The sequence below is a fragment of the Ambystoma mexicanum genome, chromosome 14 (genome assembly GCF_040938575.1).
Source record: "Ambystoma mexicanum isolate Mex_15411 chromosome 14, UKY_AmexF1_1, whole genome shotgun sequence".
NCBI classification, from domain to species: Eukaryota; Metazoa; Chordata; class Amphibia; order Caudata; family Ambystomatidae; genus Ambystoma; species Ambystoma mexicanum.
The window spans coordinates 2640042-2653595 of record NC_090940.1 but is presented as its reverse complement, the minus strand read 5'-3'; the positions used below and the strand labels follow the sequence as shown (position 1 = coordinate 2653595).

Here is a 13554-nt window from a genome sequence, read left to right as displayed (position 1 = left end):
CCACTCACTGTCTGGAGGGACAGAAGACGACGGGTTACCCGACCGTGACCTCGTGGCTGCCGACACCATCGAGTCCGGCGATGGTTGTGACCTCAGGGACATTGGTGCGGAGTCCGGCACCCTATATTTCTCCAGCCTATCTTGCTTTCATGAGGGCCCGTCCCTCTTCCCAAATATCATCCAGAAAGGGCACCACCATGATAGTCTTCCTCTTGGCTTTGCACCTTTGATACAAGAAGCCCTCCTTCTTAGTTTCCTCTGGCACCAGCTGGAGGAAACTAAGACGATGGTGGAACAAACCCACCTCATCCGGTGAGAACACACAATATGGGGCATCCAAATGTGGTGATTCACCGTCCGCAGCGACATTGTCTTCATCATCCGTCGTCGTGGCCGTATCCGTTCCCATACCAGTGTCTGGGTCTGCTGTGGGAGTTAGGGCCCGACGTGGTGGAGGAGGTGATATGGGGCGTCAGACACTTCCTCTTCTTCGGCAGAGGCTGATCGGGGACCTGGGGGGGGGGGATGGATGGGGGTAACACCGGTACCGGCCCCAGAGGCATTCTCATCTGGATCTCTGACACCAAGGTGTGGAGTCGATAGAATATCCAAGGAAATGTCAATTGGCTGAGAAAGCAGAACAGGAAAACTAGGACATGCGCCCTCGTCGTTCTTGAGGACCGTATGCAAGGACTCCCCATGGACGAGACTTCCATAGATAGGGCGACGACCTGGGGGAACTGTTTTGGGACCTCCGCGCCTCCCCTTTTTTCCTCCCTGAGGGCTTTGAACTGGGACCTGCGCCCGTTTCACACTTTCTGGCTTGCCTGCAGATTTTGCCAAAGTCTCTGCAGTGGTGTCGCACCCTGGGGGCAGGGACACTTTCTGCACCGTGGGATCAGCACCCGTAGCTGCCGGTGATAGCAGACGAGGTCTTCGCCTATGCCGGTTGAGCCTGCTTGGGCTGCGCAGCCTTCTCACTTGTCCAAGGCTTCTCGGATTTCTCCTGTAGCTGAGCAGGTGTAAAGGACTTCCTCTTTGAAGAGGAGCTTGATGGTAGGCTGGCAATGGAGGCGGAGGGCAAAGCTGATTGCACCCTATCCACTTTGGGACCAGCTTCAGCGGTGAACCTGTTGGACTCAGACTTGCAGATCTTGGCCTTCTCTTGGGCCCCGACGGATGAGGCACCCTCAAAGGACTTAAAAGACCGCTCCTTGGACCGGACAGTCCTGGACGAGGCATGGCCCTGCTCGAAGCACAGATCAGAAGCCTTGTTCGTGTTAAGCCATGCTGCCAGTCTACTATGCCTGTCTTTTTCTTAGAGAATCCGAGCCACATCTCACACTCCACTTCATTATGGTCCTGGTGTAGGCACCAGAGGCATAAGTGCTTGTCCTTCACAAACACATTTTGTAAGCCTGCATTTGGTGCAGGGCCTGAAAAGGGACCTTCCCTCCTCCGTCATGGTCGGACGGCACAAAGAAGCCCAAGATGGCCTTCTAGAATCTTCGATGGATCTTCACCCTTGAGGGGAGCGGAATTCACCAATGGGTCCCCACTGGCGGCAGATAAAGAGAAGAGCACACAGGCTCTCTGATACACAAATGTAACCTTTTCTGTCGAAAAACACAAAAAGAAAACGTACAAATGGCTCAGAGAGCAACTCAAGGGCTCCAAAAAAAAGCGTACAGTAAAAATCTGAAGCAGGCTCAGGTAGAGGACTGTCATTGGAAGGGGGAAATATGACCCAGAGGACAGCGATTGGTTTGGAGGAGAAACACAGTTTAAATGAAACTTTGCTTTTACCAAGGATTCCCAGCCTGACGACAGGGAATATTCATGAGCAAGTGAATCCATGGCAGACCCCATGCTGGAGAAATAGTTTGAAGCGAGAAAGCGAATACATAGCAAAAGGAATATGCAAAGGTTTAACTCCTAGAAAGGGGAAAGTAAAAGTTGAACTATACATTTTGAGTCGAAGTGGTCCTGCAGTGGTCTGAAAAGTAAGCCACGCACATTCGAAAGCCTTCGACATCCGAAAGTGGTCCGAGTCCGACAAAGGGAGACCCAAAGTGAAATAAGCTTGGGGAAGGGAGCCTCCCTTTGCAAGTTTGTGTTGAACTTTATTGTGAGAGGTCTGAGCCCAGCAGAGTGGGACCTACGTGAACTGTGTGGTGAAAGGTCCGAGCCCGACCGAGAGGGAACTTTGTGAACTTTGACACATTAATGTTGGAAGTCGAGAAAAGAGACTTAAGAGACTTCAACGTGGAAGGACAGATGGGCCTTGATCCACGTTCCGGAACTGTATTTGTGTTGGAAGCCGAGCCAGAGTCTGTCATCCTGCCTACAAGGACAGCCTCTGCGAGGTCTAACGTGGGGAGGAGAGCTGGTTCCACCACATTTATTCATTTGAAAACAGATCTTTCCTTTTGCATACATTTCTCCTTTATTCACTTTTTTTTTTGTACAAGTGATAGGGCAGGCATTAGGTTTTGTTAGCATAGGCCATTTTGATTTGACAGACTCCACTAGGACTGCGTTATTTATTTGATGGTCGTAGCTACTCCAATTTTAGTTATAGGGCAGACTAGGAGTTTCTCCAACCCCAACCATTTCAATAAAGGTTTTACAAACTGTACCCATTGTGTCAGTGTCATACTTTTGATACAATGCCTCCCCTACAGCTGCCACTCATGAGTGATCTAAAAGCCAAACTTAGAACAATCCATTTGGAACATGGCCTCTTTAAGAAAACCACAATACAGGCATCCAAAAATGATTTGAGTTTTCTACTATCGCCATGAAATGTTTCCACCTGTGGAGCGCCGGAGATCCACCAGGTAAGGAGTCGCTGATGGTAACAGCTTGTCTTAAATAAGCATTTTCATTTTTCTTAGTTTGAATCTCAGTAGTCCGGTTCGGGACCGTAGCTATAAGCTCTGGTATTTGGTCCATGTTCCTCATCTCTTTTTGGTGACGCAATCTCTCAGGATCACGTCTTACCTGAAGTGACTTGTGGGATCCCTCTGGGAAGAGGAATGTTCTGTCCTTTAGGACGGCCACCTCGATCTTTGGATCGAAAAGAGAGGATTCCCTCAAGGGCAAGACCCTGATCAGAGAAAACTCCTGCCAAGGAGTAAAAAAAAAAAAAAAAAAAGAAAAACAAATTAAAAAAAATGTTTGTTGACAGGTGGGGAGCAACAGTGTTGAAATCCACAGGAGCAATCGGGAAGAAAAAAGGATAGACATGAAACTGACGTGGAGGGAGATCCACAGGAGTAACCAGAAAGGAATAAGGACGGTTGTGGAACTTCTGAGAGGGGAAACAGCCCAACAGGGAAGGAGACAAAAATGCGAGCAAAGACAACAAGGAAGGAACATACCAAGGCATTATAAGGGTGGGAACACAGAACAGCGCAGTGGCAACCAGAATAATTAAAGTTGTGATGCGTTATCTTGTTTGAACTGCCGGTTTTTGTAGCTGCTGTTTGGTAATGCTAGTGGCCATCCTTGCTTGCGCACGTCAGCGCCATCTTGAGATGGGCTGAGGCATCCTCTGTCCGCTGCCATCTTGGAGTGGGCCGTGATATCTATCGGTTCCAAAGGGAACACTGCAACCAAAAGGAGAGCTGTCCAAATAAATTCCTCAAATGGAGCAATCTAGGTTGTAGGGGCATGACCGACTAATGGACAATTAATTTGTGTCTCTAACAGCCCCTGGGTGATGGGACAAAACAAATGGTACACAAACAAAATAATAAAAAGAGTCCTGTTTGAACTTGAACTGGGAATGTGCCGTAAATAAAAGCTCAATTAAGCTACGGCTGAGGCTTTTACCTATTCCTCTTTTCCTGGGAAAGTGCAGGCAGTTGTCACTTCACAGCTTGACACCAATGCTACCATCCTTCTTGACGACCCAATTTATCTTCGGCACAGGTTGCAAAGGGCCTAGAATAGGCGTGCTCGAGCTTTGCTGTGGCTTGGGTGGTTGGAGCATACATCTACTGCCTGCTGATCATTGGACTTGTTGCCAGTGAAAATTGAAGGAGAATTTAAGGCAAGCTGTGTGGCCCATATGGCATTCTACAATGTTGGATTTGTCTTTTTCATGCCTCCAACGTAAAGGTATACAGAACCCAAACGTACTCCTCAGCTATGCATGCCCATGTTGAAATGTTTATGCCAATCATACAAAGAGGACTGTCGTTTTCTGCACTCACAGAGGAAATCAGGAACACTAGTAAATATATAGTGGTTAGGAAAAAAAGCTGCAAATCTATCCCTTTTCTTGGCCAACTTACATGAGAACACTCTGCTCACTGAATTAACCATCACATCTTCCCTTTCAGTTCCATGAGGCCGCTGCAGTGGGGAAAGCAGGTGCTCCCATTGAAAATATTAAAATGGCACGATAACAAGGTTGACTGGACTATTCAAAAGGTCAACCCAATTCCTCCCATCTTCTCTATGGGTGTGTGTCTCAATGCATCACTGCCTTAAACGCACTGAAGGGAAGCTACCATGCCCCCATTCCTACCAGAACTCCCAAGCTTGGTCTTTCCTCAGCACCATCCATCCCCCTTTGCTTGTAAACCTGCCCAGCGGTTGGTCTTCTCTACAGTTAGACCTGTCACGCTCACCTGGTCTCCTCGGGGCGTCGCTCGAAGATGCAGGAATGATTTCTGCCCTGGCGTTACATGGCTGGATGGAGAGACTTGCACACGACTTCTCCTTCCCTGTCACTTGCCCGAATGCTTTTGCCTACAAATAGGATGTTAGCACCATGAGGAGCGGGGTTGAGTTCCCACCTCCCGTAACCTCCTAATGCCCCCTCTCTGCTTCAGCCTCACCTTGGTTTGTTTAGTGGTGGACTCTCGGTCCTGCGATCTCATACAGGGGCGCACTATGACAGTCTCTCCCTGGATCAAGTTCCTTCACTGATGCTGTGGTGGTGTAGCGGAGTCTTGAATTGCTTGACTCAGCAGGTAAGTCTCTATACCAATAGATGCTTGGAATAGTTGCTTAAATGTCTTTATTACCCAAGTTTTAACCTTGTATTCGCCTTTCTTTCAGGCGCGGTCTTGAGCAGTTTTTTAATGAAGATTTGACTCGTCCTTCAACGCTGAGCAGATTCAATGCGGGCGAGTATAGCGTTCGTGAGTGGCACCGAATGTCTCTATAATGGTTTCTTCCCGTCCGCGACTAACCTGCTGTGTTCTTTTCTTTCCTGCAAACAGGTGCAGCGTGGCTCCGGAGCGACCATCGGAGGAACCGCTGCAGAGGAATCCCAAGGGAAGCGGGCTCTGGGTGAGTATCAGCTGTTCTTCCAGATGCTTTCTTTCCTGCAGGTGCAGCAAACTGAAGAGCAGCTGAAGGAGCGGCTGCTCGGATGGAATCCTTCAGGTAAGGTCGAAAACTCAGTATTAATTCCTGTTTCTTTCTTCGCTTCTTCTGGTCTCAGGTTCCGATGGATGGAAGTTCCAGAACGGACGTGGCTGCTGGTGTTCAGGTACTGGAGCTGAGCAGACACGGTGAGCGTTACGCTGCAGGAGTGCAGAATAACGCAAAGCGTGTTCTGTCGGTAGGGTGTGGTTTAAATAGCCTTGTAAGTAGTTCCAATAAAATAGTCCCTCCAGCCTCATTCTGCAATCACAGGTAAAGTAGTCCCACAGCCACACCCAGGGTAAGCCAGATGATTCAGCCCCCTTTGACTGGGCTGCATGCAGTCCCATGTAGTGCATTACCAGATGGAAAATTATGAGCCTGGCGCCAATGGCGCCAGGACTGAGTGCAGGAAGTCCTTGGACTACCCTTTGGGGCTTTATAAGCCCTGATGGGTGTCAGTGAATGGGAAAGGCCCACCAGCTCCAAGTGTTTTGGAGCATGCACATGACAGATACCCCTCTCGGAATCCCATCCAATTTATTTAACCAGCCATTATCTCTGGAGTAACGGTCTGTAACCGTAAACCTGGAAATTGGGAACGACTGCTCGGGAAGGTGACCAGCAGGTTAGTCCGATTTCTGCACTGCCACATTTAACCAGGTACCATCATTACTAATCATTTTGTATTAAGCGGTTGGAGAAGGGTTAATGATTTTCTCATTCACGTATTGTCTATGCTATCAAAGCACAGCAGGCATTAGTTATTTTTCAAACAAAATCTACTGGACTGCATAGCAAAGTTTACCAGAAGGTGCTGCTGCACTTGGTGTGCCCTGGTCCTGTCCCTCTGCCAGGGCTGGAGCAGGCATGGAGATCGCCTGGCATTGTGGAGTTACTTGGGTTGCTGGCTGTGTGGGATCTTCGGGTGCAGGAACTGGATACAGAACTGGCTCGGAGGAGCTGTATTCTTGGTTCACGAGTAGCACACGCACTGGTCCTGGACGACTCTTCAGAATCATCTGGTATTTCAGTTGTTCATTTTGACCCTTAAAAGTAAAATAAAATATGATAGATAACATCATTCAGGAAGGATTTTAAAGACTCATTTCTCTTTACTGAGCAAGCATGCACAAGGATGGGAATAATTCTGATGGAACATTTGGATTTGGTCTGAAAAAACGTGCATTGACAAGAGTAACGTTAAGATTTTCAGCATTACAACAATCCTAAGAACTGAGTGCCCAGAAGACCACAAAGCTGTGAACACTGATGCTTATACAGAAACTAGGCATTTCCTAGTAAGCTTCTGTGACTAGGCCAGTAATTGGGCCTTGTCAAATGGGGGCCAGGAACCCCTTTCAGACTGGGAGGCCTACCAGGGTTATTGACAAAGCCAGTCCTACTCCTTAGGAGGATAATGGCAGCAGCGAGACCCAATCCCTGTCCCAGTCCCTCTGTGCCAACTACCTTCGATGCAGTACCTTGTCCAAGAAAGCAAATGCTTGCCGGTTTTCTCGTTCCATTTCAGATGCAGAGCCCACAGAAAGAAGATCATGAGAAAACCGAGATGCGATAAGACCCAGGCAAATGGAAGCAGTTACCTGTACAACCCAGGCTCAAGCGCTGCAGAGATGCAATCACTGCAGTGCAGCAGCTAGGGAGAGAGACAGACTCCAACCTGTATCAAGACAAAGAGCAGTCATACAGAAGTACAGCACAGCCATGCAGCAGCTGCACTACAAACTGGATAGGCAGAGCTTGCAAGTAGTCCCAAAACAGACCCACTAGACGATCATGGACTTGATAGGTGAAGGGTCCCGACTTACCCACAGGGTCACTAATAATACGTCCCTGGAAACAAACTATGAACTGCAACTTCCATCACCACTGGATCTCCAGCATGGCATGTCTGCATGGAGAAAGAGGGCAGGGCAAAGATCCACGTTTAAGCTCTTTTTCATACATACATGCCCGGGGAGGGGAAAGAAGCAGAGGGCTTGGGTAGGGACAGTTTACCAACTCTCAGCAAGGGAGGGATATACAAGTAAAGAACAGGAAACGGGAAGTGTGGTAAAATTGAGTGAGGCCAGAGGAGGGGGTGGAAGTCGACCAAGAGACCAGTAGGAGGAAGGAGTTAGTGGCAGATTGTGGGGTAGAGTTTTGGAGCAGGTGAGGCAATGGCTTAGGAGTGTTAGTGGCTCTGGAGTGCGAGTGTGCGGGTTTGTAAACCTGGTGTGTAGATACAAAAGTGTACAGAGTGACTGTGAGAAGGCTGGTAAAGAGTTAAAGGTTCCATGTGTTAATATCCCTGCAAAAATATTGGAATACAACAATATCACCATATTTTTGCGGGGATATTGACCCATGGACCCTGCAGGGGACACCCCACCCCCAGACCCCTGCTCCCACAAAATATCCTCACCAAAAATATCGCCTTTGGCGAGACAAACGGCCATATGTACGGCGATATTTTTGGTGGGGATATTTTGTAGGGATAACGAGTAAAAGGAGGGTGGTTCAGCAGTTGTGTGAGGGGAGTTCAGCAGTGGGTGGAGTGTAGGAAGAGCAGATAAGGAGCAGTATAGTGAGAGGGGAAGGAGTAAAGTGGGAGAAGGTGGGGAGAAGTAACAATGAGGGAGAAGGAGTAGAGTGAGGTAGGAAGAGAGGGGCTAGTAGTATGGGAGGAGTAGTAACAATGATGGAGAACAGGGTTCGATATTGCTGGGAGCTATTTAACCCCTACTTGTAGCCTGGTTAGCTTGACACCAACAATTACCAGGAGCTAATTTTGGCTCCCCAAGCCAACTGATGCATAAAAAAACACCTAGGTTTATTGCGCCTTTGGGACAATCTATAAATAAACATTAGAACAGGTCTATGTACCATTTAAAGAACAAAAGATCCTAAATAATGGAAAAAAGGATGTGTACAGCTTATCTGAAAGTTAGATTTGCAGAACCTACTAACGCCTTGTACCACTGTGGTAGCTTCTGGTTACTTGTTCATGCTTGATACCTAGGGGGTGCTTTTAGCTCCTGCTAATACAATTTCAATCCCTGGAGAAGGAGTAGAGTGGGAGGAGTGGCAGCAGTGCAGAAGGAAAAGAGGGAGCAGTAGAGTGTGAGGAGAAGTGGCAGGAGTGTTATCAAAGGGTGGAGGGCAGGAGACTAGAAGAGTGAACATCGGAGGGACAGAGGATTGCTGGGAGTAGTTGAGGGAGAGGTGGTAGATAAAAAGGGTAAGGGATCAGTGAGCGTGACTGAATTAGGCAGATCCAACAGAGTAAATGCAAGCCACACATAACAAATCCAGGCCTACCGTAGAAAGAGTTTAGAAGTCAGGATGATTTATAGAGACAGGGCCAAATGTCTTCAGATCACCATTGCAGCTCAGCTTTAAAATTTAGCTTACTGAGGGTGTAACAAGTCGGTAGCACTAACTCAGGGATAAGGAAGACTGGTCTAAGGACGAGGGTGTATGAAACGAGATGTAGAGGGACATCCATATGGCCTGAACATTTTGAAATAAAACCCCTTAAGAATGCAAGTCTATTTTCTGTGCCATCTGCGACAGTTCAGATCGTACGTCCTCCATTAGTAGTGTCACAAAAGGATGGGATGTTCTCCCTTACAGCCACTAGCCCTCCATTAGTGATGTCGATTACCCAGATCATAAGAGCTGCAGACATCTTAATGTCAACATTCCACCCTTCCCAAATGACCCAGAAAGACACATTACAACCTTTGACCATCATACACAATCACACACTATGTCATACTTGTCTAAATCATTATCAAGAAGCCTGTCACAGTAGAGCAATGGTTCAGCCATGATTCCACCAAGATCAGAAATTAAATGACCAAGTCTAGCCATCACATGCTCGAATACCAGCCTCTATGACCACTCCCCTACTCCCCCACCTACCCACATTCTGCCATCGTAGGACAGTCGTCTATGCACTACCACTGGTAGATGGTACATACCTTCTACCCTTCAGTTGCAACAGATGGGCACTGGCACTAGGGAGGGTGGCACCACCACTTTTCAACAAGACTGCCATACAGGGCTAGAATACAACGCTTCCTCTGCTTTCCTCAGCCCCCACCAAACTACTGTGAATGCATCATGAAGAACCACCAAGACAACAGACTCAATTTTAAACAATAAAATGTTTACTAACTTAAATGCAAGGATGGTGAAAGGCCTAACTTGCCCTATGCTAAGGGGGCATTTCCCTACCTAAAGATACTAAGGACAGTCCGAGTCAGTAAGTTCAACTTAAAACTCTGTGTCCAAAACCTATGCTTGCCCTCACGCGTAAAGCAAAACAATGCGTAGGAATGTCAACCATAAACTGAACAGTGTTCCAAAATTAAAGTTCTGACCCATTTCCTGCTTGGGGCTTCTTCTTCAACTCCCCTTCTCCAAGTACAAAAAAGTTCACAACAGTTCAAGTTACCTTCACTTGGACTCAAGGCAACACAGTTCCACACCTTTCTCATGGTTCCCTTGCCCAAGTTCAATACAGACTCGTCACAGGTGGTCTCAGGGTTCCCTTGCCCAAGTTCAATACAGACTCGTCACAGGTGGTCTCATGGTTCCCTTGCCCAAGTTCAATACAGACTCATCACAGGTGGTCTCAAGGTTCCCTTCCTCAAGTTCAATGTAACACTATCACAAAAGAAAGGTCTTGAGGCTCCGCCAACAATTCTTCACAGCTCAGGGTTTCCTTCCCTCAAGGTTTAAATGCAACAATGGTAGTTTTCCTTCTTGACACTGCATAGTAATCTTGACCTTTTTCAATACGTTGGGGTTCTCTGGTCTGGGCGCAGTTAGACCATACCTTCCACCCATCAGAGGCCACACAAACCACAAACCCTTGGTTGTCCTGCTCACACACAGGCTCCTCTCAGTATCTTGCCTCTGTGTTTGCGTTTCCTTGGCTTGGCTTCCTTGTGTCAGCCTTTTAGGTTTTTCGTAGAGTACCACACATCTCTGAGCTAGCCCTTGGCATCCTGGTACACATTCAATGCCTCACTGTATTTTAGGGAGCCATTGACACTTCACTTTAGGGGCCCTTGTTCCCCTCCTTTGTGCTCAACTTCTTTCAAGTATGTAGGTTACTGTCCTTTAAGTACGGTTTTAGGCTTCAATCAGTTCACTACTCAACCAACAAATGCTTTCCCAGACTTGACTTCAACTCTGTAGGCAAAGTCCTTAATTCAAATTGATGCACTACCTTCTTTCAGTTCGTTATTCAATATTGGCAATCGCTGTGCCTAGCGCACCTTGCCTTTCTTGCAGTCACTTATTATCATAGATTGATCTGTAATTGAAGCATTTAATCCTTCAGCGCTGTTCAATGCTTTTGCAGCTTGCCTAGAGCACCCCGGTCTCCGAGTGGCTTTCCGAGCACTCACTGGTCGCCAGCTTCCTCCTCCAGCAGCTCTTGCTTCTTTTCTCCTCTGCTCCGGTTGCTGCTTCTGTTTCTGCGCGCCCCGCTCGCCTGTGGACTAGAGCTCGGCTAGCACAGGAGGCTCCTCTGCTTCGGTGAAGACGGACATGACGTTCTCTTTGCAGCTCTGTTTGCTCCCACTTCGCATTTGTGGCTCCCCATGGCTTGGGAAAGTTGGCCTGCGTGCCGGCTCCACCTTGGGTCTCATCACGGCTTTCTCCAGTCATCTGGGGTTTCCTGCTGCTTTTCGACACAATAGTCACTTCTTGGTTTCTCATTGTATACCCCTTTCGCCCTTCAATAGGCTGCATATGTGTACCATTGTCCAATTCTGCCTTACGTTGATTAGGAAGACATGCCTGTCTCTCATAGCTTTTAGCAAGCATCTTCCTCGTCCCAGTGTTCAAGTGGACATGGAAGTTGTTATTGGTCAATACTAGTCGCCTCTTCTTCGTCACAGTACTGTTAAAAGACAAAGGTGGGGAAATGAAAGATGACTTGTAAAAGCCCATTAAGGCTTGAGAACGTTGGGTTGACTTTCTAAAGCTGAAAGGGGAATAAATACCATGTCTCTTCCTGGCACTCGCCTAAGGGCACCCCACTCCTTTTCCTCCTCCCTAGTACATCTGGGCCGATAATATTGCCCATTATTTTCTTGGTCAATGCGACATGGGGAACAAAATCCCATAACTGCCTCTGGGATAGGGGATCCCCTGAAGGGAAAATGTGGAATACCACATCTCGCTTGAGTGCACCCCAATCCCAAGGACCCCCCACCCCACCCAGTAGATCCTCTCTTGCTTCCCCACCCACCCCCCAGGGTCGGGATCCAAGAGCGATGGCCTTTCCCTGGGCAACTTAGCAGAGGGCCCACGGGGAGTAAATATGAGGACGCCTTCAGGTTTCTCACACTACCCATGGCAATTCTAGGAAGAGCAGGAGTACTTAAGACGATTTATTGCTCAGCAATGAGGCTTCTCTTCCTTGAAACTACTTTCTGCAGCCTGTGTCCAAAGGTAAGCTTAGGAGGCTTGTGCAGCCAACCATAAGTCTTGCTTCTCGCATTTATCAGGCCACATTTTAGCGGCATGTAATAAGGATGTCTTCCTACCACATATTCGTCTCCAAGTCCACAGTAGCCAATGTGACACGGCCGAAAAAAGAGCAGGACAGGACACGGGTTTAAAACCAATGACAGAACTCTGAAAGAAACAAATCTCCTCTCTGTCATAACTATCCGAGACCAACGCAAGGGTTGCAGAGGGAGCTGCAGGGTTGGCAAAGGGCATAGCTCAGTGGTCACAATTAACACCTCCTGAAATCCCAAATGATCTTCCTACCCCGCAACACATCTTGTAGGGACACAGATTCCTAGACACTCACAGCAGAGGATGACGATTAGCTCCTCTGTTTCCAGTTTCACCATCCCCCTCTTCGTGTACACTACTGTATAGTTTTCTTTACTTCCCTGTGTCTGTCCAAGTATTCTTTTTTTTTTTTTTTTAAATGGTCAATGGTTCTGCTCTTGAAACTTTTTTTGATGCATGTGTCGCTTTTGGGGAAAATAAGTCAACATTATCCCAGATTCTGCCCTCATCCCTGAAGCTTTGAAGCACACGTTGGATGAGAAAAGCCAGCATTCACTATTGCCAACATAAAACGGCTGTACATACATGTCTCCAGGTCTCCCACCTCTTGAAGCGATACAAGTCCTTGACCTTAACATTTCACAAGGTTCCAGGTCTATTCATTTTTCTTAATAAAAACGGGGGTGGAGAGTCCCCCTTCATACGGTCTTCATTTTGTAGCCATTCTGTTACTGCTACACTAGGAAAAAGTCACAGAAAAAAACGAAGTCTTGAGGCAGTCCTCAGGCCATCCTGGTGGTTCCTTCTAGGCGATCCGTGGATATCCAGATCTATCCCTTGGAGGCATCACAATTCATTCATTCAGTGAAGACAAGTTCCACCATACAGGGCAAGAAGAGCCTCCAGTCTTCTGGTCAAACTTCTCTTTGTGTACCAAGCTAGTCTCTTGATGCTCGGCCCCACATTGTCATCATATCTGATGCCTTTAAGACCATTGAATCAGATCGTTTTTAAAAAAACTCCAGTTTTCCTCTCCCTAAAATAACTCCCATTCTTTAAGGGTTGGATTTGGCTGCATTCTGTCTTAGTTTTGACCACTACATAAATATTGTTGGGGAGCCTCGTGGCGGTTTTTCATAGAAGAAACGCTTTTTCTTCAGTAAGTCGTTTGCTCCTTCTGACTGGATCGGTAGTTTAAGTGGGACGACTGGCCACTCAGCCTCAACTTATCGTTTGGATGTAGATCAGTCTTGGTGTTTCCTCCCAGCTCGTTACTTTGTGTTCGTATGACCAGATCCGTAATTCCCAAGGGATTGGCGGTCATGGAATGTACGAACCTTGAAGACTCTGCTCCGTTGCGTGCAGTTCTTCCAGCTGCACTTCTGAGTGCATCAGAGCCGACTCCAGGGCCTGGCTGAACCCTATTTTGGAACCCCTCTCTGGCTAGAGCCTCTTCACCCAGTCTACCTGGGAAAGTACGTTTGTTGCCTCTAACAGGCTCTTTGGTACACCACCCCTTACTTCCCCATTCTTTTTTCGTTGCCTTTAACTGGCAGCACACGCTTAGCAAGCACAGAGTCACTTAACATCCGGAGCTTCCCCTAGTACAGGGCAGAGAATTCAGCT

General features: G+C 47.6%; 1 protein-coding gene across 1 annotated transcript in view; it reads right to left on the bottom strand.

Moving 5' to 3' along the window:
* The window catches only part of LOC138527328 (transcription factor E2F5-like), a 315036-nt gene that overhangs the window by 248877 nt on the left and 52605 nt on the right, over window positions 1-13554 (bottom strand). Inside the window, exon 3 of the mRNA XM_069638381.1 lies at window positions 6191-6431. Within this exon, the coding sequence (XP_069494482.1) occupies window positions 6191-6431 (241 nt within the window). The remainder of the gene's footprint in view (window positions 1-6190; window positions 6432-13554) is intronic.